Source organism: Rhinoraja longicauda, chromosome 34, assembly GCF_053455715.1.
Source record: "Rhinoraja longicauda isolate Sanriku21f chromosome 34, sRhiLon1.1, whole genome shotgun sequence".
In the NCBI taxonomy this organism is placed as follows: Eukaryota; Metazoa; Chordata; class Chondrichthyes; order Rajiformes; family Arhynchobatidae; genus Rhinoraja; species Rhinoraja longicauda.
Window position 1 is genome coordinate 6,686,972 of NC_135986.1, and position 24,575 is coordinate 6,711,546.

At 52.0% G+C, this 24,575-nt stretch overlaps 1 protein-coding gene across 5 annotated transcripts in view; it reads left to right on the forward strand.

Moving 5' to 3' along the window:
* Positions 1 to 24,575, forward strand: part of neurl4 (neuralized E3 ubiquitin protein ligase 4) — a 106,706-nt gene that overhangs the window by 30,795 nt on the left and 51,336 nt on the right. For 3 of the 5 annotated variants that reach the window (XM_078427836.1, XM_078427837.1, XM_078427840.1), the window contains 6 exons: positions 260 to 304; positions 4,253 to 4,514; positions 7,710 to 7,891; positions 11,020 to 11,105; positions 14,640 to 14,802; positions 21,620 to 21,818. In XM_078427836.1, coding sequence (XP_078283962.1) covers positions 260 to 304; positions 4,253 to 4,514; positions 7,710 to 7,891; positions 11,020 to 11,105; positions 14,640 to 14,802; positions 21,620 to 21,818 — 937 coding nt within the window. The remainder of the gene's footprint in view (positions 1 to 259; positions 305 to 4,252; positions 4,515 to 7,709; positions 7,892 to 11,019; positions 11,106 to 14,639; positions 14,803 to 21,619; positions 21,819 to 24,575) is intronic. The other 2 variants (XM_078427838.1, XM_078427839.1) reach the window with 1 other exon arrangement.

Below are 24,575 nucleotides of genomic sequence, written 5' to 3' on the forward strand. Positions count from 1 at the left end.
GCAGTGAGGCAGCAACGCTACCGCTGTGCCACCGTTCCACCATTTTATCCATCAACCAGCAGTTTGTTGTGGCATTCACGCCATTTTATTTGCCATGCCATCACCCGAATGACCAAGGTTCAGAACCTGCCCTTGTGGTAGTTTTCGTTCTTGCAGCATTTATCTCCAGAATCTTCAAGGTATAATATAATGCTAGTATCGGGCACAAATTTGAATGTTTCCACTTTGGGTGGTTATTCTTCTTTGATATTTCTTTCAGCAATTCACTGCACTGGGGGTTTGCACCCATCAACCCATTGTGGCGGTAAGGAATGACTTCCACCCTGCTGTTATCAGACTACTGAACAGCCCTTCCATAAGCTAGGGTACAATCCCAATCTTCCAGCCTACCTGATTGTGAACCTCGCACTTTTCCCTCTGTGACACAAGTAGATAGTGGTAAAGAAGACTTTGCCTTCATCGGTCGAGGCATTGATTATAAGTGCCAGGAAGTCATCTTGCAGCTTTGTAGGACTTTGAGGCTATTTGCTTTTGAGGGCGTGCAGCGTAGGTTTACTAGGTTAATTCCCGGAATGGCGGGACTATCATATGTTGAAAGACTGGAGCGACTAGGCTTGTATACACTGGAATTTAGAAGGATGAGAGGATGAGAGGAGATCTTATCGAAACGTATAAGATTGTACAGGGCCCTAGTGAGACCGCACCTGGAGTACTGTGTGCAGTTTTGGTCTCCAAATTTGAGGAAGGACATTCTTGCTATTGAGGGCGTGCAGCGTAGGTTTACTAGGTTAATTCCCGGAATGGCGGGACTGTCGCATGTTTAAAGACTGGAGCGACTAGGCTTGAATTTAGAAGGATGAGAGGGGATCTTATCGAAACGTATAAGATTATTAAGGGGTTGGACACGTTAGAGGCAGGAAACATGTTCCCAATGTTGGGGGAGTCCAGAACCAGGGGCCACACAGTTTAAGAGTAAGGGGTCGGCCATTTAGAACTGAGATGAGGAAAAACCTTTTCAGTCAGAGAGTTGTGAATCTGTGGAATTCTCTGCCTCAGAAGGCAGTGGAGGCCAATTCTCTGAATGCATTCAAGAGAGAGCTGGATAGAGCTCTTAAGGATAGCGGAGTCAGGGGGTATGGGGAGAAGGCAGGAAGGGGGTACTGATTGAGAATGATCAGCCATGATCACATTGAATGGCGGTGCTGGCTCGAAGGGCCGAATGGCCTCCTCCTGCACCTATTGTCTATTGAAGCCACTTGTGGAGTATTGTAGGAAAAAGAAAACGGCAGATGCTGGTTTAAATCGAAGGTGGACACAAAATGCTGGAGTAACTCAGCGGGTCAGGCAGCATCTTTGGAGAGAAGGAATGGGTGACGTTTCGGGTCTCAGGAGTAAAGACCTGAGCGACTTTGACAAGGGCCAAATTGTTATGACGACTGGGTCAGAGCATCTCTGAAACGGCAAGGCTTGTGGGGTGCTCCCGGTCAGCAGTGGTGAGTACCGACTGACAGTGGTCCGAGGAGGGACAAACCACAAACCGGCGACAGGCAGGGTGTTGGGTGCCCAAGGCTCATCGATGTGCGAGGGCAACGAAGGCTATCCCGTCTGGTCCGAACCGACAGAAGGTCGACTCTGGCACAAGTCGCGGAAAATGTTAATGGTGGTCACGGGAGGGATGTGTCACAATACACAGTGCATCGCACCCTGCTGCGTATGGGGCTGCACATGGAGGACCAACAACATATTAGGCAGGTGGTCATAATGTTTTGGCTTATCAGGTCATAATGTTTTGGCTGATCGGTCGGTGTACAACTGTGGTACCATTCAACCCAGATGACCCCCGAAGGGTCTCGACCCGAAACGTCACCCGTTCCTTTTCTCCAAAGATGCTGCCTGACCCGCTGAGTTACTCCAGCATTTTGTGTCTACCTGTGGAGTATTGTGTGCAGTCCTGGTTGCACCTTTGCGGGTAGGGTGTGGAAGCTTTGGAGAGGGTGGGGGAAGAGATTTTTCAACGCTGCTAGGATAAGATGATGGCAGCTAAAAGAAAAGGCCAAACAAACTTGGACCATTTGGGGTATTGGAGGCTGAGGGGAGATCTAATAGAAGTATGTAACATTTTGAGAGACATGGATAGGATAGACATCTCCCTATCTTCCAGGGTAGAAATGTTCAAGATTAGAATGCATAGCTTTAAGGTGAAAGGGACACAGCTTAAAGTAAATGTGCAAGATGAGTTTTTTTGCAACACAGTGTGTGTTGGGTGCCTGTAATGCACTGCCTATAATGGTGGTGGAGGCTTACATGATTGTCGCATTGAAGAATCTTTCATAATAGACACCTGGGTATGCTGTGAATAAAACACTCTGGATCATACCGAACAGTGAAAGGCCTGGATATAGTGGCTGTGGAGAGGATGTTTCCACTGGTGGGAGAGTCTAGGACCAGAGGGCACAGCCTCAGAATTAAAGGACGTTCCTTTAGGAAGGAGATGAGGAGGAATTTCTTCAGGCAGAGGGTGGTGAATCTGTACAGTTCATTGCCACAGATGGCTGTGGAGGCCAAGTCAGTGGATAGTTTTAAGATTCTTGATTAGTGCGGGTGTCGGGGGTCCCGGGAGAATGGGGTTGGGAGGGAGAGATAGATCAGCCACGTTTGAATGGCAGAGTAGACTTGATGGGCCGAATGGCCTAATTCTGCACCTATCACTCATGACCTTGTATGCAGGCAGAGGGGCTTAGGTTAACTTGGCATGTTTGGCGTGGAAAGTGGATTTAAGGACCTGTTCCTATGCTGTACTGTTGTATAATGTTATAATGCTTTAGCACCACATTCTGCATGGTGTTCTTGTATTTTTTTCGTTACACTTCCTGCTGTGCTAGTGAATGGTATGATTGTGCCGGTGTCCAGTATTATTTGGAGGATATGAATCATGCGCAGGCAGATGAGATTACTTTAATAGGTAGGAAAGAAAACTGCAGGTGCTGGTTTAAATCGAAGGTAGACCCAAAATGCTGGAGTAACTCAGCGGGTCAGGCAGCTGAGTTACTCCAGCATTTTGTGTCGACCTGAGATTAGTTTAACTTGGATAATGTTTGACACTGATACTGTGGGCGAAAGGGTCTCTTCCAGTGCTGGACCTTTCTATGTCGTGTGGACAAAATGCCAACAGAAGTTTTTTTCAATTCGTATCTCTGTTGACGTGGCAATAATAAATCGATGCCAAGCTGAGAGAGGAGTTGGCAGGTGTAGGAAGGAACTGCAGATGCTGGTTTAAACTGAAGATAGACACAAAATGCTGGAGTATTCCTGTCCGGGAACATCACAGTCTGGTTTGGGAACAGCTCTGCCCAGGACAGGATGGCCCTGCAGAGAGTAGTGCGTTCGGCTGAACGTACCATGGGAACTACACTCGCCCCCCCTGCAGGACCTATACATCTGGAGGTGCAGATCCAGAGCCAGCAACATTATGGGGGACCCCCACCACCCCAGCAACGGACTGTTCCAGCTGCTACAGTCAGGCAAACGCCTCCGCTGTCACGCTGTGAAAACGGAGAGGATGAGACGGAGTTTCTTCCCACAGGCCATCAGGACTGTTAACTCTCATATCACCAGGGACTAAATTTAATTTACTGTATTAATTTATCTTTTGTGTTAAAAAAAATAATTCGATTCCGTTTTGTAGTTTTAGCACAATCCGCAGGCGTTGCCACTTTCATTTCACTGCACATCTTGTATATGTGTGTGACAAATAAACTTGACTTGAGTAACTCAGTGGGTCAGGCAGCATCTCTGGAGGGAAGGAATGGGTGACGTTTCATTGTGGAATTCTCTACCACAGAAGGTAGTTGAGGCCAGTTCATTGGCTATATTTAAGAGGGAGTTAGATGTGGCCCTTGTGGCTAAAGGGATCAAGGGGTATGGAGAGAAGGCAGGTACGGGATACTGAGTTGGATGATCAGCCATGATCATATTGAATGGCGGTGCGTACAGGCTCGAAGGGCCGAATGGCCTACTCCTGCACCTATTTTCTATGTTTCGGGTCAAGACCCTTCTTCAGACTGAGAAGTTGGAAATATTTATTGTTGTTACTCTGACCACTTCTCCTTGAGTGAACACATTTCCTTTCCGTCTTTTTGTCTTTTCACCTTTCCCCTCTTTCATTTACTCTCCGGCCCTTCCTCGCCCTCCCCATTTTGTTTCCCCCCCCCCCCCCCCCCCCCCCCCCTCAACCTTCCCTTGTTTGTCTCAGGGGTGGCAGCGACCCAGAGTCTGCCCACCGTCTACGGCGTGGTGGACCTCTACGGCATGGCGGTGAAGGTGACCATCGTCCACAACCACAACCACTCGGACCGCCTGCGCCGGAACAACGCCATCATGAGAGCGCTGTCGCCCGACGTGGGCCGGCGGATCTTCGACTCGGGAGACGTGGAGGTGGAGCGGCTGCTCTTCCACCCCAACTGCGGGCAGAAAGCGGCCATCGTGTGCGAGGGGAGGACTGCCCTGCGGCCCCAGTAAGCGGAACGATAGACAATAGACAATAGGTGCAGGAGGAGGCCATTCGGCCCTTCGAGCCAGCACCGCCATTCAATGTGATCATGGCTGATCATTCTCAATCAGTACCCCGTTCCTGCCTTCTCCCCATACCCCCTGACTCCGCTTTCCTTAAGAGCTCTATCTAGCTCTCTCTTGAATGCATTCAGAGAATTGGCCTCCACTGCCTTCTGAGACAGAGAATTCCACAGATTCACAACTCTCTGACTGAAAAGGTTTTTCCTCATCTCAGTTCTAAATGGCCGACCCCTTACTCTTAAACTGTGTGGCCCCTGGTTCTGGACTCCCCCAACATTGGGAACATGTTTCCTGCCTCTAACGTGTCCAACCCCTTAATAATCTTATACGTTTCGATAAGATCCCCTCTCATCCTTCTAAATTCAAGCCTAGTCGCTCCAGTCTTTAAACATGCGACAGTCCCGCCATTCCGGGAATTAACCTAGTAAACCTACGCTGCACGCCCTCAATAGCAAGAATGTCCTTCCTCAAATTTGGAGACCAAAACTGCACACAGTACTCCAGGTGCGGTCTCACTAGGGCCCTGTACCACTGCAGAATGTAACGAGTGGAGTGCAATACAAAAAAACACACGTCATGCTGAGTAGGAAAAAAAACTGCAGATGCTGGTTAAAATCGAAGGTAGACACACAATGCTGGAGTAGTTCAGTGGGTCTCGGGAGAGAAGGAACGGGTGACGTTTTGGGCCGAGACCCTTCTTCAGTCTGAATGAGGGTCTCGACCCGAAACGTCACCTTTTCCTTCTCTCCCAAGATGCTGCCTGACCCGCTGAGTTACTCCAGCATTTTGTGTCTACCTTCGATGTAATGCTGAGGCCCTACGCATTTGGAGTAATGTGAGCAAGTCTGGGCCCCGTATCTGAGGAAGGACGTGCTGGCTCTGGAGAGGGTCCAGAGGAGGTTTATTATTGTTACTCTGAACACTTCTCCTTGAGTGAACACATTGCCTGAGAACGATCCCAGGAATGAGTGGGTTAACGTACGATGAGCGTTTGTCGGCACTGGGCCTGTACTCGCTGGAGTTTAGAAGGATGATGGGGGACCTCATTGAAACTTACAGAGGAATGAAAGGCCTGGATAGAGTGGATGTGGAGAGGATATTTCCACTGGTGGGAGAGTCTAGGACCAGAGGGCACAGCCTCAGAATTAAAGGACGCTCTTTTAAGAAGGAGGTGAGGAGGAACTTCTTTAGTCAGAGGGTGGTGAATCTGTGGAACTCATTTGCCCCAGAGGGCTGTGGAGGCCAAGTCAGTGGATATTTTTAAGGCAGAGATAAACAAGTTCTCGATCAGAACGGGTGTCAAGGGTTAGGGGGGGAAGGCAGGAAAATGGGATTAGGTGGCAGAGATCAGCCATGATTGAATGGCGGAGTGGACTCGATGGGCCGAATGGCCTAATTCCACTCCTGTGGGAGGCACGGTGGAGCAGCGGTAGAGTTGCTGCCTTACAGCGAATGCAGCGCCGGAGACTCAGGTTCGATCCTGACTACGGGCGCCGTCTGTACGGAGTTTGTACGTTCTCCCCGTGACCTGCGTGGGTTTTCTCCGAGATCTTCGGTTTCCTCCCACACTCCAAAGACGTACAGGTAAGTAGGTTAATTGACTGGGTAAATGTAAAAAAAATTGTCCCTAGTGGGTGTAGGATAATGTTAATGTGCGGGGATCGCTGGGCGGCGCGGACTCGGTGGGCCGAAGGGCCTGTTTCCGCGCTGTATCTCAAAATCTAAAATCTAAAAATCTAAATCTAAAATCTATAACTTGTGAACTTGTAAGCGATCGGTCTTTATGCCAACGAGAAAGATAGACACAAACTACTGGAGCAACTCAGTGGGTCGGGCAGCATCTCTGGTCAAAAAGGAATGGGTGACATTTCAGGTCAGAGTAACCCAAGTCTCAGAGATTTCCAACGTAGTCCAGACCATGACACAAACCAACCTCCCTTCCACTGACTCCATCTACACATCACGCTGCCTCGGCAAGGCCAGCAGCATCATCAAGGACCAGTCTCACCCCAGCCACTCCCACTTCTCCCCTCTCCCATCAGGCCAAAGGTATAGAAGTGTGGAAATGCACACCTCCAGATTCTGGGACAGTTTCTTCCCGGCTGTTATCAGGCAACTGAACCATCCTACCACAACCAGAGAGCAGTACTGAACTAACATCTACCTGATTGGTGACACTCGAGCTATCCTTGATTGGACTTTGCTGGCCACACCAATGCACTAAAAGTTATTCCCTTATCATGTATCTGTGCACTGTGATGGCTAAATTGTAATAATCATGTATTGTCTTTCTGCTGACTGGATAGCACGCAACAAAATAAGATTATTAAGGGGTTGGACACATTAGAGGCAGGAAACATGTTCCCAATGTTGGGGGAGTCCAGAACAAGGGGCCACAGTTTAAGAATAAGGGGTCGGCCATTTAGAACTGAGATGAGGAAAACCTTTTTCAGTCAGAGAGTTGTAAACCTGTGGAATTCTCTGCCTCAGAAGACAGTGGAGGCCAATTCTCTGAATGCATTCAAGGGAGAGCTAGATAGAGCTCTTAAGGATAGTGGAGTGAGGGGGTATGGGGAGAAGGCAGGAACGGGGTACTGATTGATAATGATCAGCCATGATCACATTGAATGGCGGTGCTGTCTCGAAGGGCCGAATGGCCTCCTCCTGCACCTATTGTCTATAAAATCTTTTCACTGTACCTCGCTCGGTACACGTGATATTAAACTAAACTGTAACTGAAAAAGGGTCTCGACCCAAAACGTCACCTATTCCCTTTTCTCCAGAGATGGCGTCTGACCCGCTGAGCTTTACTCGAGCCATTTGTGTCTACCTTCGGTGTAAACCAGCATCGGCAGTTCCTTCCCACAAATTTATGCCATCAAGCCTTGCCCTGGGGTCTTCTAAGCCCCGCAATGGAAGGAGGCCCTTTGACCTTCGAATGAGCTGTGAAGTTCACAGAAACTGCAAGGAGACGTGCCCTTCGGCCCTCTTAGTTCCTGACGACCAATCGATCATCTGTTCACATTATTTCCATTGGGTGCGATTGGGTACTCCAGCATTTTGTGTCTACTTTCAGTCTCAACCGGCATCTGCAGTTCCTTCCTGCCATTTTATAATCTCCGCGTCTTGTTCCGCAGTGCCACGGACGACTTTAACCATGGCGTGGTGCTCAGCAACCGGTCCCTCAGGTGCAACGAGATCTTCCAGGTCCGTATTGACAAGATGGTGGACAAGTGGGCTGGATCCATAGAAATTGGAGTAACCACCCACAATCCTGCATACCTTCAGTTGCCGTCCACGATGACCAATTTACGATCTGGTACGTATACTTTGACTCCTATAATTTTTTCCCCCTCTCTTTCTTCTTTCCCCTGGTCCCAATTCACTTGTCTACTACTTTAACTGTCACGTTTAGATTTGGATTTTAGATTTAGAGATACAGCGCGGAAACAGGCCCTTCGGCCCACCGAGTCCGCGCCGCCCAGCGATCCCCGCACATTAACACTACCCTACACACACACTAGGGACAATTTTTTTTCATTTTTACCCAGTCAATTAACCTACAAACCTGCACGTCTTTGGAGCGTGGGAGGAAACCGAAGATCTCGGAGAAAACCCACGCAGGTCACGGGGAGAACGTACAAACTCCGTACAGACGGCGCCCGTAGTCAGGATCGAACATGAGTCTCAGGCGCTCCATTCGCTGTAAGGCGGCAACTCTACCGCTGAGCCACCGTGCCGCCTCACAACGAATGCAGCGCCGGAGATCTGGGTTTGATCCCGAATAAGGGCGTTGTCTGCACGGAGTTTGTACGTTCTCCCCGTGACCTGCGTGGGTTTTCTCCGAGATCTTCGGTTTCCTCCCACACTCCAAAGACGTACAGGTTTGTAGGTTAATTGGCTGGGCAAATGTAAAAATTGTCCCTAGTGGGTGTGGGATAGTGTTAGTGTGCGGGGATCGCTGGTCGGCGCAGACCCGGTGGGCCGAAGGGCCTGTTTCCGCGCCGTATCTCTAAACTGAACTAAACTAAAAAACTAAGTATCACTGTACATTAGCTACATATTGGATAAGCATCTCGGATACAGTACAAGTGTGTAGCAGCAGTACACTGAGACCGTATACAGAGTCGTAGATGGGGACAGAAAGCTGCAGTAACTCAGCAGGTCAGACAGCATCTCTAGAGAAAAGGAGTAGGTGATGTTTCGGGTCAAAACCCTTCTTCAGAGGTTTGACCAACCAGTGGTTTGGGAAATTGAGTTCTTGTTTTCAGGGTAAAGTAAATTAAGTGGTGAACTGGATCATTGATTTAGTGAGAAAAAACTGCATTTCAGAAGAAGGGTCTCAACCCGAAATGTCACCTATTCCTTTTCTTCAGAGATGCTGCCTGTCCCACTGAGTCACTCCAGCTTTATAACCATATAACCATATAACCATATAACCATATAACAATTACAGCACGGAAACAGGCCCCTTCGGCCCTACCAATCCACGCCGACCACTTTCTCTGACCTAGTCTCATCTACCTGCTCTCAGACCATAACCCTCCAATCCTCTCCCATCCATATACCTATCCAATTTACTCTTAAATAATAAAATCGAGCCTGCCTCCACCACTTCCACCGGAAGCTCATTCCACACAGCCACAACCGTCTGAGTAAAGATGTTACCCCTAAACTTTTGTCCCTTAATTCTGAAGTTATGTCCCCTTGTTGGAATCTTCCCCACTCTCAAAGGGAAAAGCCTACCCACGTCAACTCTGTCCGTCCCTCTTAAAATTTTAAAAACCTCTATCAAGTCCCCCCTCAATCTTCTACGCTCCAAAGAATAAAGACCCAACCTGTTCAATCTCTCTCTGTAGCTTAAGTGCTGAAACCCAGGCAACATTCTAGTAAATCTACTCTGTACCCTCTCCATTTTGTCGACATCCTTCCTATAATTTGGCGACCAGAACTGCACACCATACTCCAGATTCGGCCTCACCAATGCCCTGTACAATTTCAACATTACATCCCAACTTCTATATTCGATGCTCTGATTTATAAAGGCAAGCATACCAAACGCCTTCTTCACCACCCTATCCACATGAGATTCCACCTTCAGGGAACAATGCACAGTTATTCCCAGATCCCTCTGTTCCACTGCATTCCTCAATTCCCTACCATTTACCCTGTACGTCCTATTTTGATTTGTCCTACCAAAATGCAGCACCTCACACTTATCAGCATTAAACTCCATCTACCATCTTTCAGCCCACCCTTCCAAAAGGCCCAAGTCTCTCTAGACTTTGAAAATCTACTTCATTATTAACTACACCACCTATCTTAGTATCATCTGCATACATACTAATCCAATTTGCCACACCATCATCCAGATCATTAATGTAAATGACAAACACAGATCCTTGGGGTACTCCACTATGTGTCTGTCTTCAGTTTAAACCATCATCTGCAGTTCCTTCCGACACGGTTTCCAGATTCGCCATTTTGACACCATTTTTAAGTTCCAGTTGTCGTGAGTACAGGGTTCTTGACCTGACCATGAAGGCCCTTTGCCCTGGCAGCTTTGCAGGTAGGGGTGCCAACTATCTCCCTCCCAAATAAGGGACAAGGTGACATCACCGCCCCACGCCCCACGTGACCTCACCCAGCCAGCGGCCACGTGCTCCCACTCCACCAATGGCGGCTGTCCCAGGCCGGGGGGTGGGTTGCTACGCAACCTCTGTTAGACGGCACCCAGGCCTCCGGGCCTACACTGTCCCGGGGCCTACATTGTCCCCGGGGCCTACACTGTTCCCGGGCCTAATACGGGACAAGGGCAGTCATATCATATCATATCATATCATATATATACAGCCGGAAACAGGCCTTTTCGGCCCTCCAAATCCGTGCCGCCCAGCGATTCCCGTACATTAACACTATCCTACACCCACTAGGGACAATTTTTACATTTACCCAGCCAATTAACCTACATACCTGTACGTCTTTGAACAAACCAATTTAGCCCAAAATACGGGATGTCCCGGCTAATAAGGAACAGTGGCAACCCTAGTTGCAGGGTTGACCTGGCCAAGCGTAGCCATGGTGTCCGTCCGGTCCACTCGCTCGGCCTCTTGGAGCGGGGCCTGGTCCAGTCGAGCCCCAGGCTGCTGCCGGGCCTCCAGCGGCCTACCGCCCCACCGTGGCACTGCACTCTCCCACGCCGCCGGTCTGCTTACCGTACAGTTAATTTGTGTACAGTTAATGGTTCTGACGCAGGGCAACTAATTGCGAGGTTTGACCAAGCAGTGGTTTGGGAAATTGAATTCTCGTTTTCAGAGAAAAGTAAATTAAGTGGATCATTGATTTAGAGGGGGGAAAAAACTGCACTCCTTGAGCAGTCCAGTTTTGCTGCCTGTGTGATCTCTCCATCATTTTGTTTAAACTGAAACGGTGCTGTTTTCTTTTTAGGTACGTGGATGATGACTGGCAACGGAGTGATGCACAATGGAACTACAATTCTGGATGAGTATGGTCACAACCTCGATCGTTTAAAGGTGAGACCTCTCTCCTGTAAGCTTTAGTTTAGTTTAGAGATGCAGCTCGGAAACAGGCCCTTTCGGCCCACCGGGCCCGCGCCGACCAGCGAATCCCACACATCCTACACCCACTAGGGACAATTTTTACATTTACACCAAGCCTATTAATGTACAAATCTGCACGTCTTTGGATTTTGGGAGGAAACCGAATTTCTCGGAGAAAACCCACGCAGGTCACGGGGAGAACGTACAAACTCCATACAGCCAGCACCCGTAGTCAGGATCGAACCCGGGTCTCTGGCGCTGCGTTCGCTGTAAGCCAGCAACTCTACCGCTGTGCCGCCCTTGGAATGATGTAGGTTTTGCTGGGTAGATGTCCAGCTGCCTGCTGGTAACAGATGCCACAACTCTGCCACTGGGCTGCCGTCGTGGTTTTAAGCCCCACACCAGGGACCTGAGGACAGCATCTCGTAGACGTGTAGAAAGGAACTGCAGAAGCTGGTTTATGCCGGAGATAGTCACAAAGTGCTGGAGTAACTCAGCGGGTCAGCCGGCTTTACTGGAGAAAAAAGAAGAATGTCCATTAAGGTGGCACAATGATGCAGCTGTTCACCTGATACCCAGGTTATCCACTTTGGCGGCAAGAACAGGAAAGCAGAGTATTACCTGAATGATGACCGATTGGGAGAAGGGGAGATGCAACGTGACCTGGGTGTCATGGTGCACCAGTCATTGAAAGCAAGCATGCAGGTGCAGCAGGCAGTGAAGAAAGCGAATGGTATGTTGGCATTCATAGCAAGAGGATTTGAGTATAGGAGCAGGGAGGTTCTGCTGCAGTTGTACAGGGCCTTGGTGAGACCGCACCTGGAGTATTGTGTGCAGTTTTGGTCTCCTAACCTGAGGAAAGACGTTCTTGCCTTAGAGGGAGTACAGAGAAGGTTCACCAGATTGATCCCTGGGATGGCGGGACTTACATATGAGGAAAGACTAGATAGACTGGGCTTGTACTCGCTGGAATTTAGAGGACTGAGGGGGGATCTTATAGAAACATATAAAATTCTTAAGGGGTTGGAGAGGCTAGATGCGGGAAGATTGTTCCCGATGTTGGGGGAGTCCAGAACCAGGGGTCACAGCTTAAGGATAAGGGGGAAGTCTTTTAGGACCGAGATGAGAAAACATTTCTTCACACAGAGAGTGGTGAGTCTGTGGAATTCTCTGCCACAGAAGGTAGTTGAGGCCAGTTCATTGGCTATATTTAAGAGGGAGTTAGATGTTGCCCTTTTTGCTAAAGGGATCAGGGGGTATGGAGAGAAGGCAGGTACAGGCTACTGAGCTGAATGATCAGCCATGATCATATTGAATGGCGGTGCAGGCTCGAAGGGCCGAATGGCCTACTCCTGCACCTATTTTCTATGTTTCTATGATCCTGACAAAAAACATGTCCCCAAGTCCAAGTAGTTAGAAACATAGAAAATAGGTGCAGGAGTAAGTCATTCAGCCCTTCGAGCCTGTACGCACCGCCATTCAATATGGCTGACCATCCAAAATCAGTACCCTGTTCCTGCTTCTTCCCCATTCACTCGATTCCGTTAGCCCTCAGAGCTATATCTAAAGCCCCTGTCCCACTTAGGCGATTTTTCTTTTTAGGTGACTACAGGCGACTAGGCAGTGTAAGAAAATAACTGCAGAAGGAAGGAATGGGTGACGTTTCGGGTCGAGACCCTTCTTCAGACTGATGTCAGGGGGGCCGGACAAAGGAAGGATATAGGTGGAGACAGGAAGATAGAGGGAGAACTGGGAAGAGGGGGAAGAGAGGGACAGAGGAACTATCTAAAGTTGGAGAAGTCAATGTTCATACCACTGGGCTGCAAGCTGCCCAGGCGAAATATGATGTGCTGTTCCTCCAATTTCCGGTGGGCCTCACTTTGGCACTGGAGGAGGCCCATGACAGAAAGGTCAGACTGGGAGTGGGAGGGGGAGTTGAAGTGCTCAGCCACCGGGAGATCAGATTTACTAGGCGGTCGCCGGGGTGTCGCCTGTACGGTCGTGAGTCGTCTCCAGAGAGTCGTAGCGTTTTTCCGAACGGCGCTGGATTTTGAAATGCTTCAAAATGTTCGGCGACTGTTGATTTGACGCCAATGATTGTAGCTTGGGCGCGGTCGTAGGTTGTCGCCAGGTGACGTAGGTCGTCGCCGGTGCTGACTTCGGTGAATTCCATTGGCGTCAAAACCGGAGGCGAGAATGATGTGAATTGACTTCAATTGTTTCCGACAGGGTCGTAGCTTATCGCGGGTGGACGTAGGTTGACTTCAGTTGCCGTTTGTTGTCGCCTGTGTGGTCATAGGTGGACGTCCTAAGTTGCGATGATTGGGTCGCCGGTTGTCGGTAGCTTGACGTCGACTAGGTGGTAGGTTGTTGTAGTTTGTTGTCGACATTGTCGTGGGGGGGGGGTGGGTCCAGTCGCTGGTTTTTCGACGACCTGCTACGACTATGACAGTTGCCGGCAGTCGCCTAAAAAATTGCCTGAGTGGGGCAGGCCCTTAACTCTCTCGTGAAAACAGTTCAGAGCTTAGTTGGAGATTGTTGTTTAGATTTAGATTTAGAGATACAGCGCGGAAACAGGCCCTTCGGCCCACCGGGTCCGCGCCGCCCAGCGATCCCCGCACATTAACACTATCCTACACACACTAAGGACAATTGTTACATTTGCCCAGCCAATTAACCTACAAACCCGCACGTCTTTGGAGTGCGGGAGGAAACCGAAGATCTCGGAGAAAAACCCACGCAGGTCACGGGGAGAACGTACAAACTGCGTACAGACGGCGCCCGTAGTCAGGATCGAACCTGAGTCTCCAACGCTGCATTCGCTGTAAGGCAGCAACTCTACCGCTGCTCCACCGTGATGCCTGGTGGTTGTAGGGAAGAAGCTGCTCTGGATCGGAGACGTTAGTTTCCAGGTTCCTATACCACTGAGATAGACACCTAAGTGGTGGAGTCAGTCTGAAGAAGAGGCTCGACCCGAAACGTCACCCATTCCTTCTCTCCTGAGATGCTGCCTGACCCGCTGAGTTACTCCAGCATTTTGTGAATAAATAAATACCTTTGATTAGGTAAGGTCAAGAGAGAGTTATATATAGCTCTTGGGGCTAATGGAATCAAGGGATATGGGGAGAAAGCAGGAACGGGGTACTGATTTTAGATGATCAGCCGTGATCGTATTGACCATATTGAACTGGCTGGAAGGGCCGAATGGCCTACTCCTGCACCTATTTTCTATGTTTCTAACGCCAGCAAAGTCCGATCAAGGATAGTCCGAGGGTCACCAGCAGGTAGATAGTAGTTCAGCTCTGCTCTCTGGTTGTGGCAGCAACTCCTGTAGTTCCCTTCGATGCTTGCGTGTTCTCTGTAGACCGCTGGAGGTTTCAGGTGAAGTGAGTGCCGTTCCAATCTGCCTTCACCTATTCTGCTGGCTAGTTCTAATTTGTTTCTTCTCTTCCCTCCCTGACGAACCCAACCTTGGATACCTACCCACCCCTCCGCTCCCGGAACAAGGCGGGTGACACGGTTGGCGTGATGCGCAAGGAAGACGGAAGCTTGCACTTCTTCGTCAACAACGTGGATCAGGGGCTCGCTGCGTCCAACGTGCCGTCCAACGTTTACGCCGTCGTCGACCTCTACGGACAGGCCGCCCAAGCCACCATCATCGACGATATAGGTGGGTCCGCCCCGTTAACCCAGCTGGGCTGCACAACATCCTGGTTCATCTTTCATGTGTTCTATCTACATATATGTGCGAGACCAAACCGCTCCTGCATTGGTGCAGCACCCTCTCCCTCTCCCTCTCCCTCTCCCTCTCCCTCTCCCTCTCCCTCTCCCTCTCCCTCTCCCTCTCCCTCCCCCTCCCCCTCTCCCTCTCCCTCCCCCTCTCCCTCTCCCTCTCCCCCCTCCCCCTCTCTCCCCTCTCACCCCTCCCCCTCTCTCCCCCCTCCCCCTCTCTCCCCCTCCCCCTCTCTCCCCCCTCCCCCTCTCCCCCCCTCCCCCCCTACCCCTCCCCCCACTCCATCCCCCTCCTCCATCCCCCCCTCCCTCCCCCTTAACCTCCCTCCACCCCCCTCCCTCCATCCCTCCCCCTCCCTCCCTAAGAGATAGATTTAAACTTAAAAATGTGAATATCGTTAAAAATGTAACACCGACTTCAATGAAACTTCTTCCATCAGCACCAAAGGGACGACGGTGAGTAAGGTGGGCCTAAAATTGCCGCGCTATCGTGTACCGTTTTGGCTGTAGTTCAGCAACAAACAAACAAACAAACTAGAGTTTTAGTATAAAGATTACTAAAACTCTCATCTTGTATGCTTGTGGGTTTGTGGATATATTTGTTTCCGAAATACAGCCAAAACGGTACACAATAGCTCAATAATTTTAGGCCCACCCTACTCACCATTCGCCTGCGGTCTCGATTGTTCAAGTTTTCTTACATTTTAAAAGCAATTAACTTAATAAACTTTAATAAATGCGCTCTCCCACCCCCACCCCGGCTGGGAGGACTGGCGCCTATCCCGGCGTGCCAAGCGCCTGACCTTCCTCCCATGGTGCAGCGTGGCGGCAGAGGGTCAAATAAGATGGCCGTCTCCGTCGCGCTGCCGCTGCAAGAGAGGTTTGCACCCAACGGGTCCACGGCTCGGGATGGCTGCCCGGGGCCAGGGTGAGTGGCTCCCTCTCCCCCCCCCCCCCTCGCCCGCTCACAACCCCGGGGACATTCCCCGGCCGGCAGGAGAAGTTTGAACCCAACAGGGGTTGCCGGGCCCGCAGGAGAGGTTTGGACCCGACGTGTCCACACCCGTCTAGTATTACTCCATATCTCTCGTTTGCCTTTCTCCTCACTCAGTCTGAAGGAAGGTCTCGGTCCAAAACGTCACCTATTCCTTTTCTCCAGAGATGCTGCCCTCGTCTGCAGAGCCTTGGCGTTGGCTGCACCGAGCTTCAGTGCTCCCCTCAGCCCGTCCCCCTGCTTCTTGTGTCCATCGTTAACTGCGGGCTAGGTGAAACGAGTCGCAGACAATGAGATGGACACAAAGTGCTGGAGTAACTCAGCAGGTCAGGCAGCATCTCAGGAGAGAAGGAATGGGCGACGTTTCGGGTCAAGACCCTTCTTCAGACAATATATAAGAAAATAACTGCAGATGCTGGTACAAATCGAAGGTATTTATTCACAAAATGCTGGAGTAACTCAGCAGGTCAGGCAGCATCTCAGGAGAGAAGGAATGGGCGACGTTTCAGGTCGAGACCCTTCTTCAGACTGATCCCTAGACAATGAGACACAACAAGACGACTTTGAATCTAATACGACATGCAAGGGTTGCTGGAATTTAGAGAAATCAATATTCATACGGTTAGGTTGTGAGCTGCCCAAGTATATATTGCTTTCCCCCGATTCTCTGTCTGAAGAAGGGTCCCGACCCGAAACGTCACCTATTTTTTTCTGGCCCGCTGAGTTGCTCCAGCTTTTTGTGTCTATCTTTAATCCAGGTACATGCTCTCTCAAAATACAACCATGCTGTTCTGCAGACTGTTGGAATGTGCAGTATTTACAGAATGTACAGCATTTACTGCAACTTGGGACTTGGGCATTTACTGCAACTTGAGCCTTTGTGACCTCTATTAGGACAGTTTTCAATGCTGTTTGAACTTCATCACCCCTCTTACCTGCACTTGATCTTGTGAAAGACAACATGGCATTTGTAAAACAATAAAATGAGGTTGAAAGGGTAACAGCACATCTGTTTATCTACAACTAGACCAAGTGGGACCGTTGGGCCCAAACCTCTCCTGCATTGGTGCAGCACCGTCTCCTTCCCTCTCCCCTCCCCCTTCCTTCCCCCTCCCTCCCCCCTCCCTCCCCCCTTCCTTCCCCCTCCCTCCCCCCTTCCTTCCCCCTCCCTCCACCCCTTCCCCCTCCCTCCACCCCTTCCTTCCCCCTTCCCCCTGCCTCTACCCCTTCCCCCTCCCTCCACCCCTTCCCCTCCCCCTTCCTTCCCCCTCCCTCTTCCTTCCCCCTCCCCCCTTCCTTCCCCCTCCCCCTTCTTCCCCCTCCCCCTCTCTCCCGCCATCCCCCCTCTCCCCCATCCCCTCTCTCCCCCCTCCACTCTCTCCCCCCTCCCTCTCTCCCCGCCTCCCCTCTCTCCCCCTCCCTCTCTCTCCCCCTCACACTCTCCCTCTCTCCCCCTCCCTCCCTCTCCCCCTCTCTCCCCCCTCCCTCTCCCCTCCCCCTCCCCCTCTCTCCCCCCTCCCCCTCTCTCCCCCTCCCCCTCTCTCCCCCCTCCCCCTCTCTCCCCCTCCCCCTCTCTCCTCTCTCCCCCCTCTCTCTCCCCTCCCCCTCTCTCTCCCCTCCCCCTCTCTCCCCCTCCCCCTCTCTCCCCCCTCCCCCTCTCTCCCCCCTCCCCCTCTCTCCCCCCTCCCCTCCCCCTCTCTCCCTCCTCCCCCTCTCTCCCTCCTCCCCCTCTCTCTCCTCTCTCCCTCTCCTCTCTCCCCCTCCCCCCCTCCCCCTCCCCTCTCCCCTCTCTCCCCCTCCTCCATCCCCCCTCCCTCCCCCCATTCCATCCCCCTTAACCTCCCTCCATCCCTCTCCCTCCCTCCCTAGGAGATAGATTTAAACTTAAAAATGTGATTATCTTTAAAAATATAACACCGATTTCAATGAAACTTCTTCCATTAGCACCAAAGGGACGACGGTGAGTAAAATTGTCGTGCTATCGTGTACCGTTTTGGCTGTAGTTCAGGAACAAACAAACAAACAAACAAGAGTTTTAGTATAAAGATTACTAAAACTCTCATCTTGTATGTTTGTGGGTTAGTGGATATATTTGTTCCCGAAATACAGCCAAAACGGTACACGATAGCTCAATAATTCTAGGCCCACCCTACTCACCATTCGCCTGCGGTATCGATTGATGAGGTTTTCTTACATTTTAAAAGCAATTAACTTAATAAACTTTAATAAATGCGCTCCCCCCCCCTCCGGCTGGGAGGACTGGCGCCTGACCTTCCTCCCATGGTGCAGCGCGGCGGCAGAGGGTCAAACAAGATGGCCGTCTCCGTCGCGCTGCCGCTGCAAGAGAGGTTTGCACCCAACGGGTCCACGGCTCGGGATGGCTGCCCGGGGCCAGGGTGAGTGGCTCCCTCTTTCCCCCCCCCCTCGCCCGCTCACAACCCCGGGGGACACTCCCCGGCTGGCAGGAGAAGTTTGAACCCAACGGGGGTTGCCGGGCCCGCAGGAGAGGTTTGGACCCGACGTGTCCACACCCGTCTAGTATTATTCCATATCTCTCGTTTGCCTTTCTCCTCACTCAGTCTGAAGGAAGGTCTCGGTCCAAAACGTCACCTATTCCTTTTCTCCAGAGATGCTGCCCTCGTCTGCAGAGCCTTGGCGTTGGCTGCACCGAGCTTCAGTGCTCCCCTCAGCCCGTCCCCCTGCTTCTTGTGTCCATCGTTAACTGCGGGCTAGGTGAAAACGAGTCGCAGACAATGAGATGGACACAAAGTGCTGGAGTAACTCAGCGGAACAGGCAGCATCTCAGGAGAGAAGGAATGGGTGACGTTTCAGGTCGAGACCCTTCCTCAGACTGATCCCTAGACAATGAGACACAAGACGACTTTGAAGCTAGTACGACATGCAAGGGTTGCTGGAATTTAGAGAAATCAATGTTCATACGGTTAGGTTGTGAGCTGCCCAAGTATATATTGCTTTCCCCCGATTCTCTGTCTGAAGAAGGGTCCCGACCCGAAACGTCACCTATTTCTTTCTGGCCCGCTGAGTTGCTCCAGCTTTTGTGTCTATCTTTAATCCAGGTACGTGCTCTCTCAAAATACAACCATGCTGTTCTGCAGACTGTTGGAATGTGCAGTATTTACAGAATGTACAGCATTTACTGCAACTTGGGACTTGGGCATTTACTGCAACTTGGACCTCTATTAGGACAGTTTTCAATGCTGTTTGATCTTCCTCGCCCCTCTTACCTGCACTTGATCTTGTGAAAGACAACATGGCATTTGTAAAACAATAAAATGAGGTTGAAAGAGTAACAGCACATCTGTTTATCTACAACTAGACCAAGTGGGACCGTTGGGCCCAAACCTCTCCTGCATTGGTGCAGCACCCTCTCCTCTCCCTCCCCCCTTCCTTCCCCCTCCCTCCCCTTCCCCCTCCCTCCCCTTCCCCGCCGCCCCTTCCCCCCCTCCACCCCTTCCTCCCCCCTGCCTCCACCCCTTCCCCCTCCCTCCCCTCCACTCCTTCCCCCTCCCCTCCACCACTTCCCCCTCCCCTCCACCACTTCCCCCTCCCCCCACCCCTTCCTTCCCCCTCCCTCCCCTCCACCCCTTCCCCCTCCCCTCCACCCCTTCCCCCACCCCTTCCTTCCCCCTCCCCCCACCCCTTCCCCCTCCCTCCACCCCTTCCCCCTCCCCCCACCCCTTCCCCCTCCCTCCACCCCTTCCCCCACCCCTTCCTTCCCCCTCCCCCCACCCCTTCCCCCTCCCCTCCACCCCTTCCCCCACCCCTTCCTTCCCCCTCCCCCACCCCTTCCCCCTCCCCTCCACCCCTTCCCCCACCCCTTCCTTCCCCCTCCCCCCACCCCTTCCCCCTCCCCTCCACCCCTTCCCCCACCCCTTCCTTCCCCCTCCCTCCACCCCTTCCCCCTCCCTCCACCTCTTCCCCCTCCCTCCACCCCTTCCCCCTCCCTCCACCCCTTCCCCCTCCCTCCACCCCTTCCCCCTCCCTCCACCCCTTCCTTCCCCCTCCCTCCACCCTTCCCCCTCCCTCCACCCCTTCCTTCCCCCTTCCCCCTCCCTCCACCCCTTCCCCCTCCCTCCACCCCTTCCCCCTCCCTCCACCCCTTCCTTCCCCCTTCCTTCCCCTCCCCCCCTTCCTTCCCCCTCCCCCCCTTCCTTCCCCCTCCCCCTTCCTTCCCCCTGCCTCCACCCCTTCCCCCTCCCTCCACCCCTTCCTTCCCCCTTCCCCCTTCCTTCCCCTCCCCCCCTTCCTTCCCCTCCCCCCTTCCTTCCCCCTCCCCCCTTCCTTCCCCCTCCCCCTTCCTTCCCCCTCCCCCTTCCTTCCCCCTCCCTTCCCCCTGCCTCTACCCCTTCCCCCTGCCTCTACCCCTTCCCCCTCCCTCCACCCCTTCCCCCTGCCTCCACCCCTTCCCCCTGCCTCCACCCCTTCCCCCTGCCTCCACCCCTTCCCCCTGCCTCCACCCCTTCCCCCCCTCCGTCCCTTCCCCCCCTCCGTCCCTTCCCCCCTCCCGTCCCTTCCCCCCCTCCACCCCTTCCCCTTCCCTCCGCCCCTTCCCCCTCCCTCCGCCCATTCCCCCTCCCTCCACCCCTTCCCCCTCTCTCCACCCCTTCCCCCCCCGTCCCTTCCCCCCCCTCCGTCCCTTCCCCCCCTCCGTCCCTTCCCCCCCTCCGTCCCTTCCCCCCCTCCGTCCCTTCCCCCCCCTCCGTCCCTTCCCCCCCCTCCGTCCCTTCCCCCTCCCTCCGCCCCTCTTCCCTCCCCCTCCCCTTACCTTCCCCTCCCGAACTTCCCCTTCCCCTCCCGAACTTTTGGTGCGCCCGAACTTTGTTGGCCTCCCAGCGGAGCGAGCTGTCCGTCGGGGAATGTTGCTGACTGGGCCCGCTGCAGACTACAGGAGTATGTGCTGAGGGACGCACTGACGCTCGTGCAGCCAACGCCAAGGCCCTGTGGATGAGGACCTCAGTCAAGAGTCCTTCCGCTGCTGTGCATTGGGGGGGCAGGGTGTGGTGGAGAGAGACGCCCCTCAGATAAGGGAAGGGATATCACCCTTGACATGAGTAGCAAGGGTGTTTAGATTTTAGTTTTGAGATACAGTGCGGAAACAGGCCCTTTCGGCCCACCGGATCCGCGCCGACCAGCGATCCCCGCACATTAGCACTATCCTACACCCACCAGAGACAATTTTTACATTTACCAAGCCAATTAATCTGCAAACCTGCGTGTCTTTGGAGTGTGGGAGGAAACCGAAGATCTTGGAGAAAACCCACGCAGGTCACGGGGAGAACGTACAAACTCCGTACAGACGGCGCCCGTAGTCGGGATCGAACACGGGTCTCCGGCTGCATTCGCTGTAAGGCGGCAACTCTACCGCTGCGCCACCATGCAATTGTGTAAACCCCCGTACATTAACCTACAGGTATGTAGGTTAATTGGCTGGGTAAATGTAAAAATTGTCCCTAGTGGATAGTGTTAATGTACGGGGATCGCTGGGCGGCACGGACTTGGAGGGCCGAAAAGGCCTGTTTCCGGCTGTATATATATGATATGATGATATACGACAAATGTACGCGAGGGGTCCGAGAAGTTTTGCACAGAACCTGTTTTGTGTATGTTTTTTACTTTGAATAAAGTTTATTTTTATTTTCGATTGTTGTTTTAATTTGGCGCTGTTGGATAAATCCTTGATCGCATGGCCCTTGTCTGTGTGGTGTGTTTTAAAGTTTCCTCTCACCATCTGCCCCGCCAGAGCTGCCGCCCCTGCCCGACGACGTGCTGGAGGCCAACAACCTGATCTCGCCCTGCAGCCTCTTCGCCCTCACCCCCAGCAACGACCTCCGCTTCCACCACCTGCACGGGAACAACGCCGTCATCACCAACGGCGGCCGCACCGCCTTCCGCCAGAACTGCCGCAGCGAGTTCAACGACGCCATCGTCATCTCCAGCAGGTCAGTGGGTGTCCACCAGCAACTGGAGCAGCGGGCCCTCTCAGAGGGAGATCAGAGGGAGGGAGGGTGAGAGAGAGAGAGGGTGAGTGAGTGGGAGAGTGAGAGTGAGGGAGAGGGAGAGTGAGTGTGAGAGAGAGAGTGAGTGAGAGTGAGGGAGTGAGAGTGAGTGTGAGAGAGAGAGAGAGAGAGAGTGAGTGAGTGGGAGAGTGAGTGTGAGAGAGAGTGAATGAGTGAGTGGGAGAGTGAGTGTGAGGGAGAGTGAAAGTGAGTGAGAGTGAGAGAGAGAGAGAGAGTGAGTGAGAGAGAGAGTGAGTGTGAGAGAGTGAGTGTGAGAGAGTGAGTGAGAGAGAGAGAGAGAGAGTGTGAGAGAGTGAAAGTGAGTGAGTGTGAGAGAGAGAGTGAGTGTGAGAGAGAGAGAGAGAGTGAGTGAGTGGGAGAGTGTGAGTGAGTGAGGGAGAGGGAGTGAGAGTGAGAGAGTGAGTGAGAGAAAGAGAGTGAGAGAGAGAGTGTGAGAGAGAGAGTGAGTGTGAGAGAGAGAGTGTGAGAGAGAGAGTGTGAGAGAGTGCGAGTTACTCCAGCGTTTTGTGTCTAGGTCAGTGGGTGGGTCGATCAACTGCCCCAGTGCCTTGGAGGGGTAAGACTTTCAGGGTTGGGTTGGCACGGTGATACAGCACGCAGACGGGCCCTTCAGCTCACTGAGTCTACGCAGCCTCACCATGGCACAGTGGCTAATTGGTAGAGTTGCAGCCTTACAGTGCCGGAGACCCGGGATCGATTCTGACCACGATTGCTGTCTGTATAGTTTGTACGTTCTCCTCGTGACTGCCGCCGTTTTCTCTAGGTGCTCCGGTTTGCTCCCACACTCCAAAGACGTACAGCTCTGTCGGTTAATTGGCTTGTCGGTAAAAATTGTAACTTGTCCCGAGTGTGTGTGTGTGTGGGATAGTGCTAGTGTACGGGGTGATCGCTGGTCAGTGCGGACTCGGTGGGCCGAAGGGCCTGCTGTCTCTGCGTTGTACCTCAAGTTTATTTTTGTCAAATCTACCGAGGTACAGTGAAAAGCTTTGATTTGCAAGGAATTCAAATAAACGAGCGATATCATGCATAGATACAGCAGTTTTGTTTATTGTTGTCATGTGTACTGAGGTGCAGTGAAAAGCCTTTTTTGGTTCAGTCAGCGAAAGACAATAGGTGCAGGAGTAGGCCATTTGACCCTTCGAGCCAGCACTGCCATTCAATGTGATCATGGCTGATCATTCACAATCAGTACCCCGTTCCTGCCTTCTCCCCATACCCCCTGACTCCGCTAATCTTAAGAGCTCTATCTAGCTCTCTCTTGAATGCATTCAGAGAATTGGCCTCCACTGCCTTCTGGGGCAGAGAATTCCACAGATTCACAACTCTCTGACTGAAAAACGTTTTTCCTCATCTCCGTTCTAAATGGCCGACCCCTTATTCTTAAACTGTGTGGCCCCTGGTTCTGGACTCCCCCAACATTGGGAACATGTTTCTTGCCTCTAACGTGTCCAACCCCTTAATAATCTTATGCGTTTCGATAAGAATTGGCCTCCACTGCCCTCTGAGGCATAGAATTCCTCAGATTCACAACTCTCTGCCTGAAAAAGTTTTTCCTCATCTCCGTTCTTAATGGCCTACCCCTTATTCTTAAACTGTGTGGCCCCTGGTTCTGGACTCCCACAACATTGGGAACATGTTTCTTGCCTCTAACGTGTCCAACCCCTTAATAATCCTATACGTTTCGATAAGATCCCCTCTCATCTTCCTAAATTCCAGTGTACACATGCCCAGTCGCTCCAGTCTTTCAACATATGACAGTCCTGCCATTCCGGGAATTAACCTAGTAAACCTACGCTGCACGCCCTCAATAGCAAGAATATCCTTCCTCAAATTTGGAGACCAAAACTGCACACAGTACTCCAGGTGCGGTCTCACTAGGGCCCTGTACAACTGCAGAAGGACCTCTTTGCTCCTATACTCAACTCCTCTTGTTATGAAGGCCAACATTCTATTGACTTTCTTCACTGCCTGCTGTACCTGCATGCTTCCTTTCAGTGACTGATGCACTAGGACACCCAGATCTCGATGTACGTCCCCTTTTCCTAACTTGACACCATTCAGATAATACTCTGCCTTCCTATTCTTACCACCAAAGTGGATAACCTCACACTTATCCACATTAAACTGCATCTGCCAAGCATCCGCCCACTCACACAACCTGTCCAAGTCACCCTGCAACCTCATAGCATCTTCCTCCCAGTTCACACTACCACCCAGCTTTGTAGCGCAGCGGTAGAGTTGCTGCTTTACAGCGAATGCAGCGCCGGAGACTCAGGTTCGATCCTGACTACGGGTGCTGCACTGTAAGGAGTTTGTACGTTCTCCCCGTGACCTGCGTGGGTTTTCTCCGAGATCTTCGGTTTCCTCCCACACTCCAAAGACGTACAGGTATGTAGGTTAATTGGCTGGGTAAATGTAAAAATTGTCCCTAGTGGGTGTAGGATAGTGTTAATGTACGGGGATCACTGGGCGGCACGGACTTGGAGGGCCGAAAAGGCCTGTTTCCGGCTGTATATATATGATATGATATGATATGAAAGGTCAATATGTGATGACTATCAAGCCGTCCACAGTGTAAAGATGCAGGAAAGGGGAAGAACGTTTAGTGCAAGATGAAGTTCAGTGAAGTCTGATTAAAGATCTGTCCGAGGGAGTACAACGAGGTGGGTGGGAACTCAG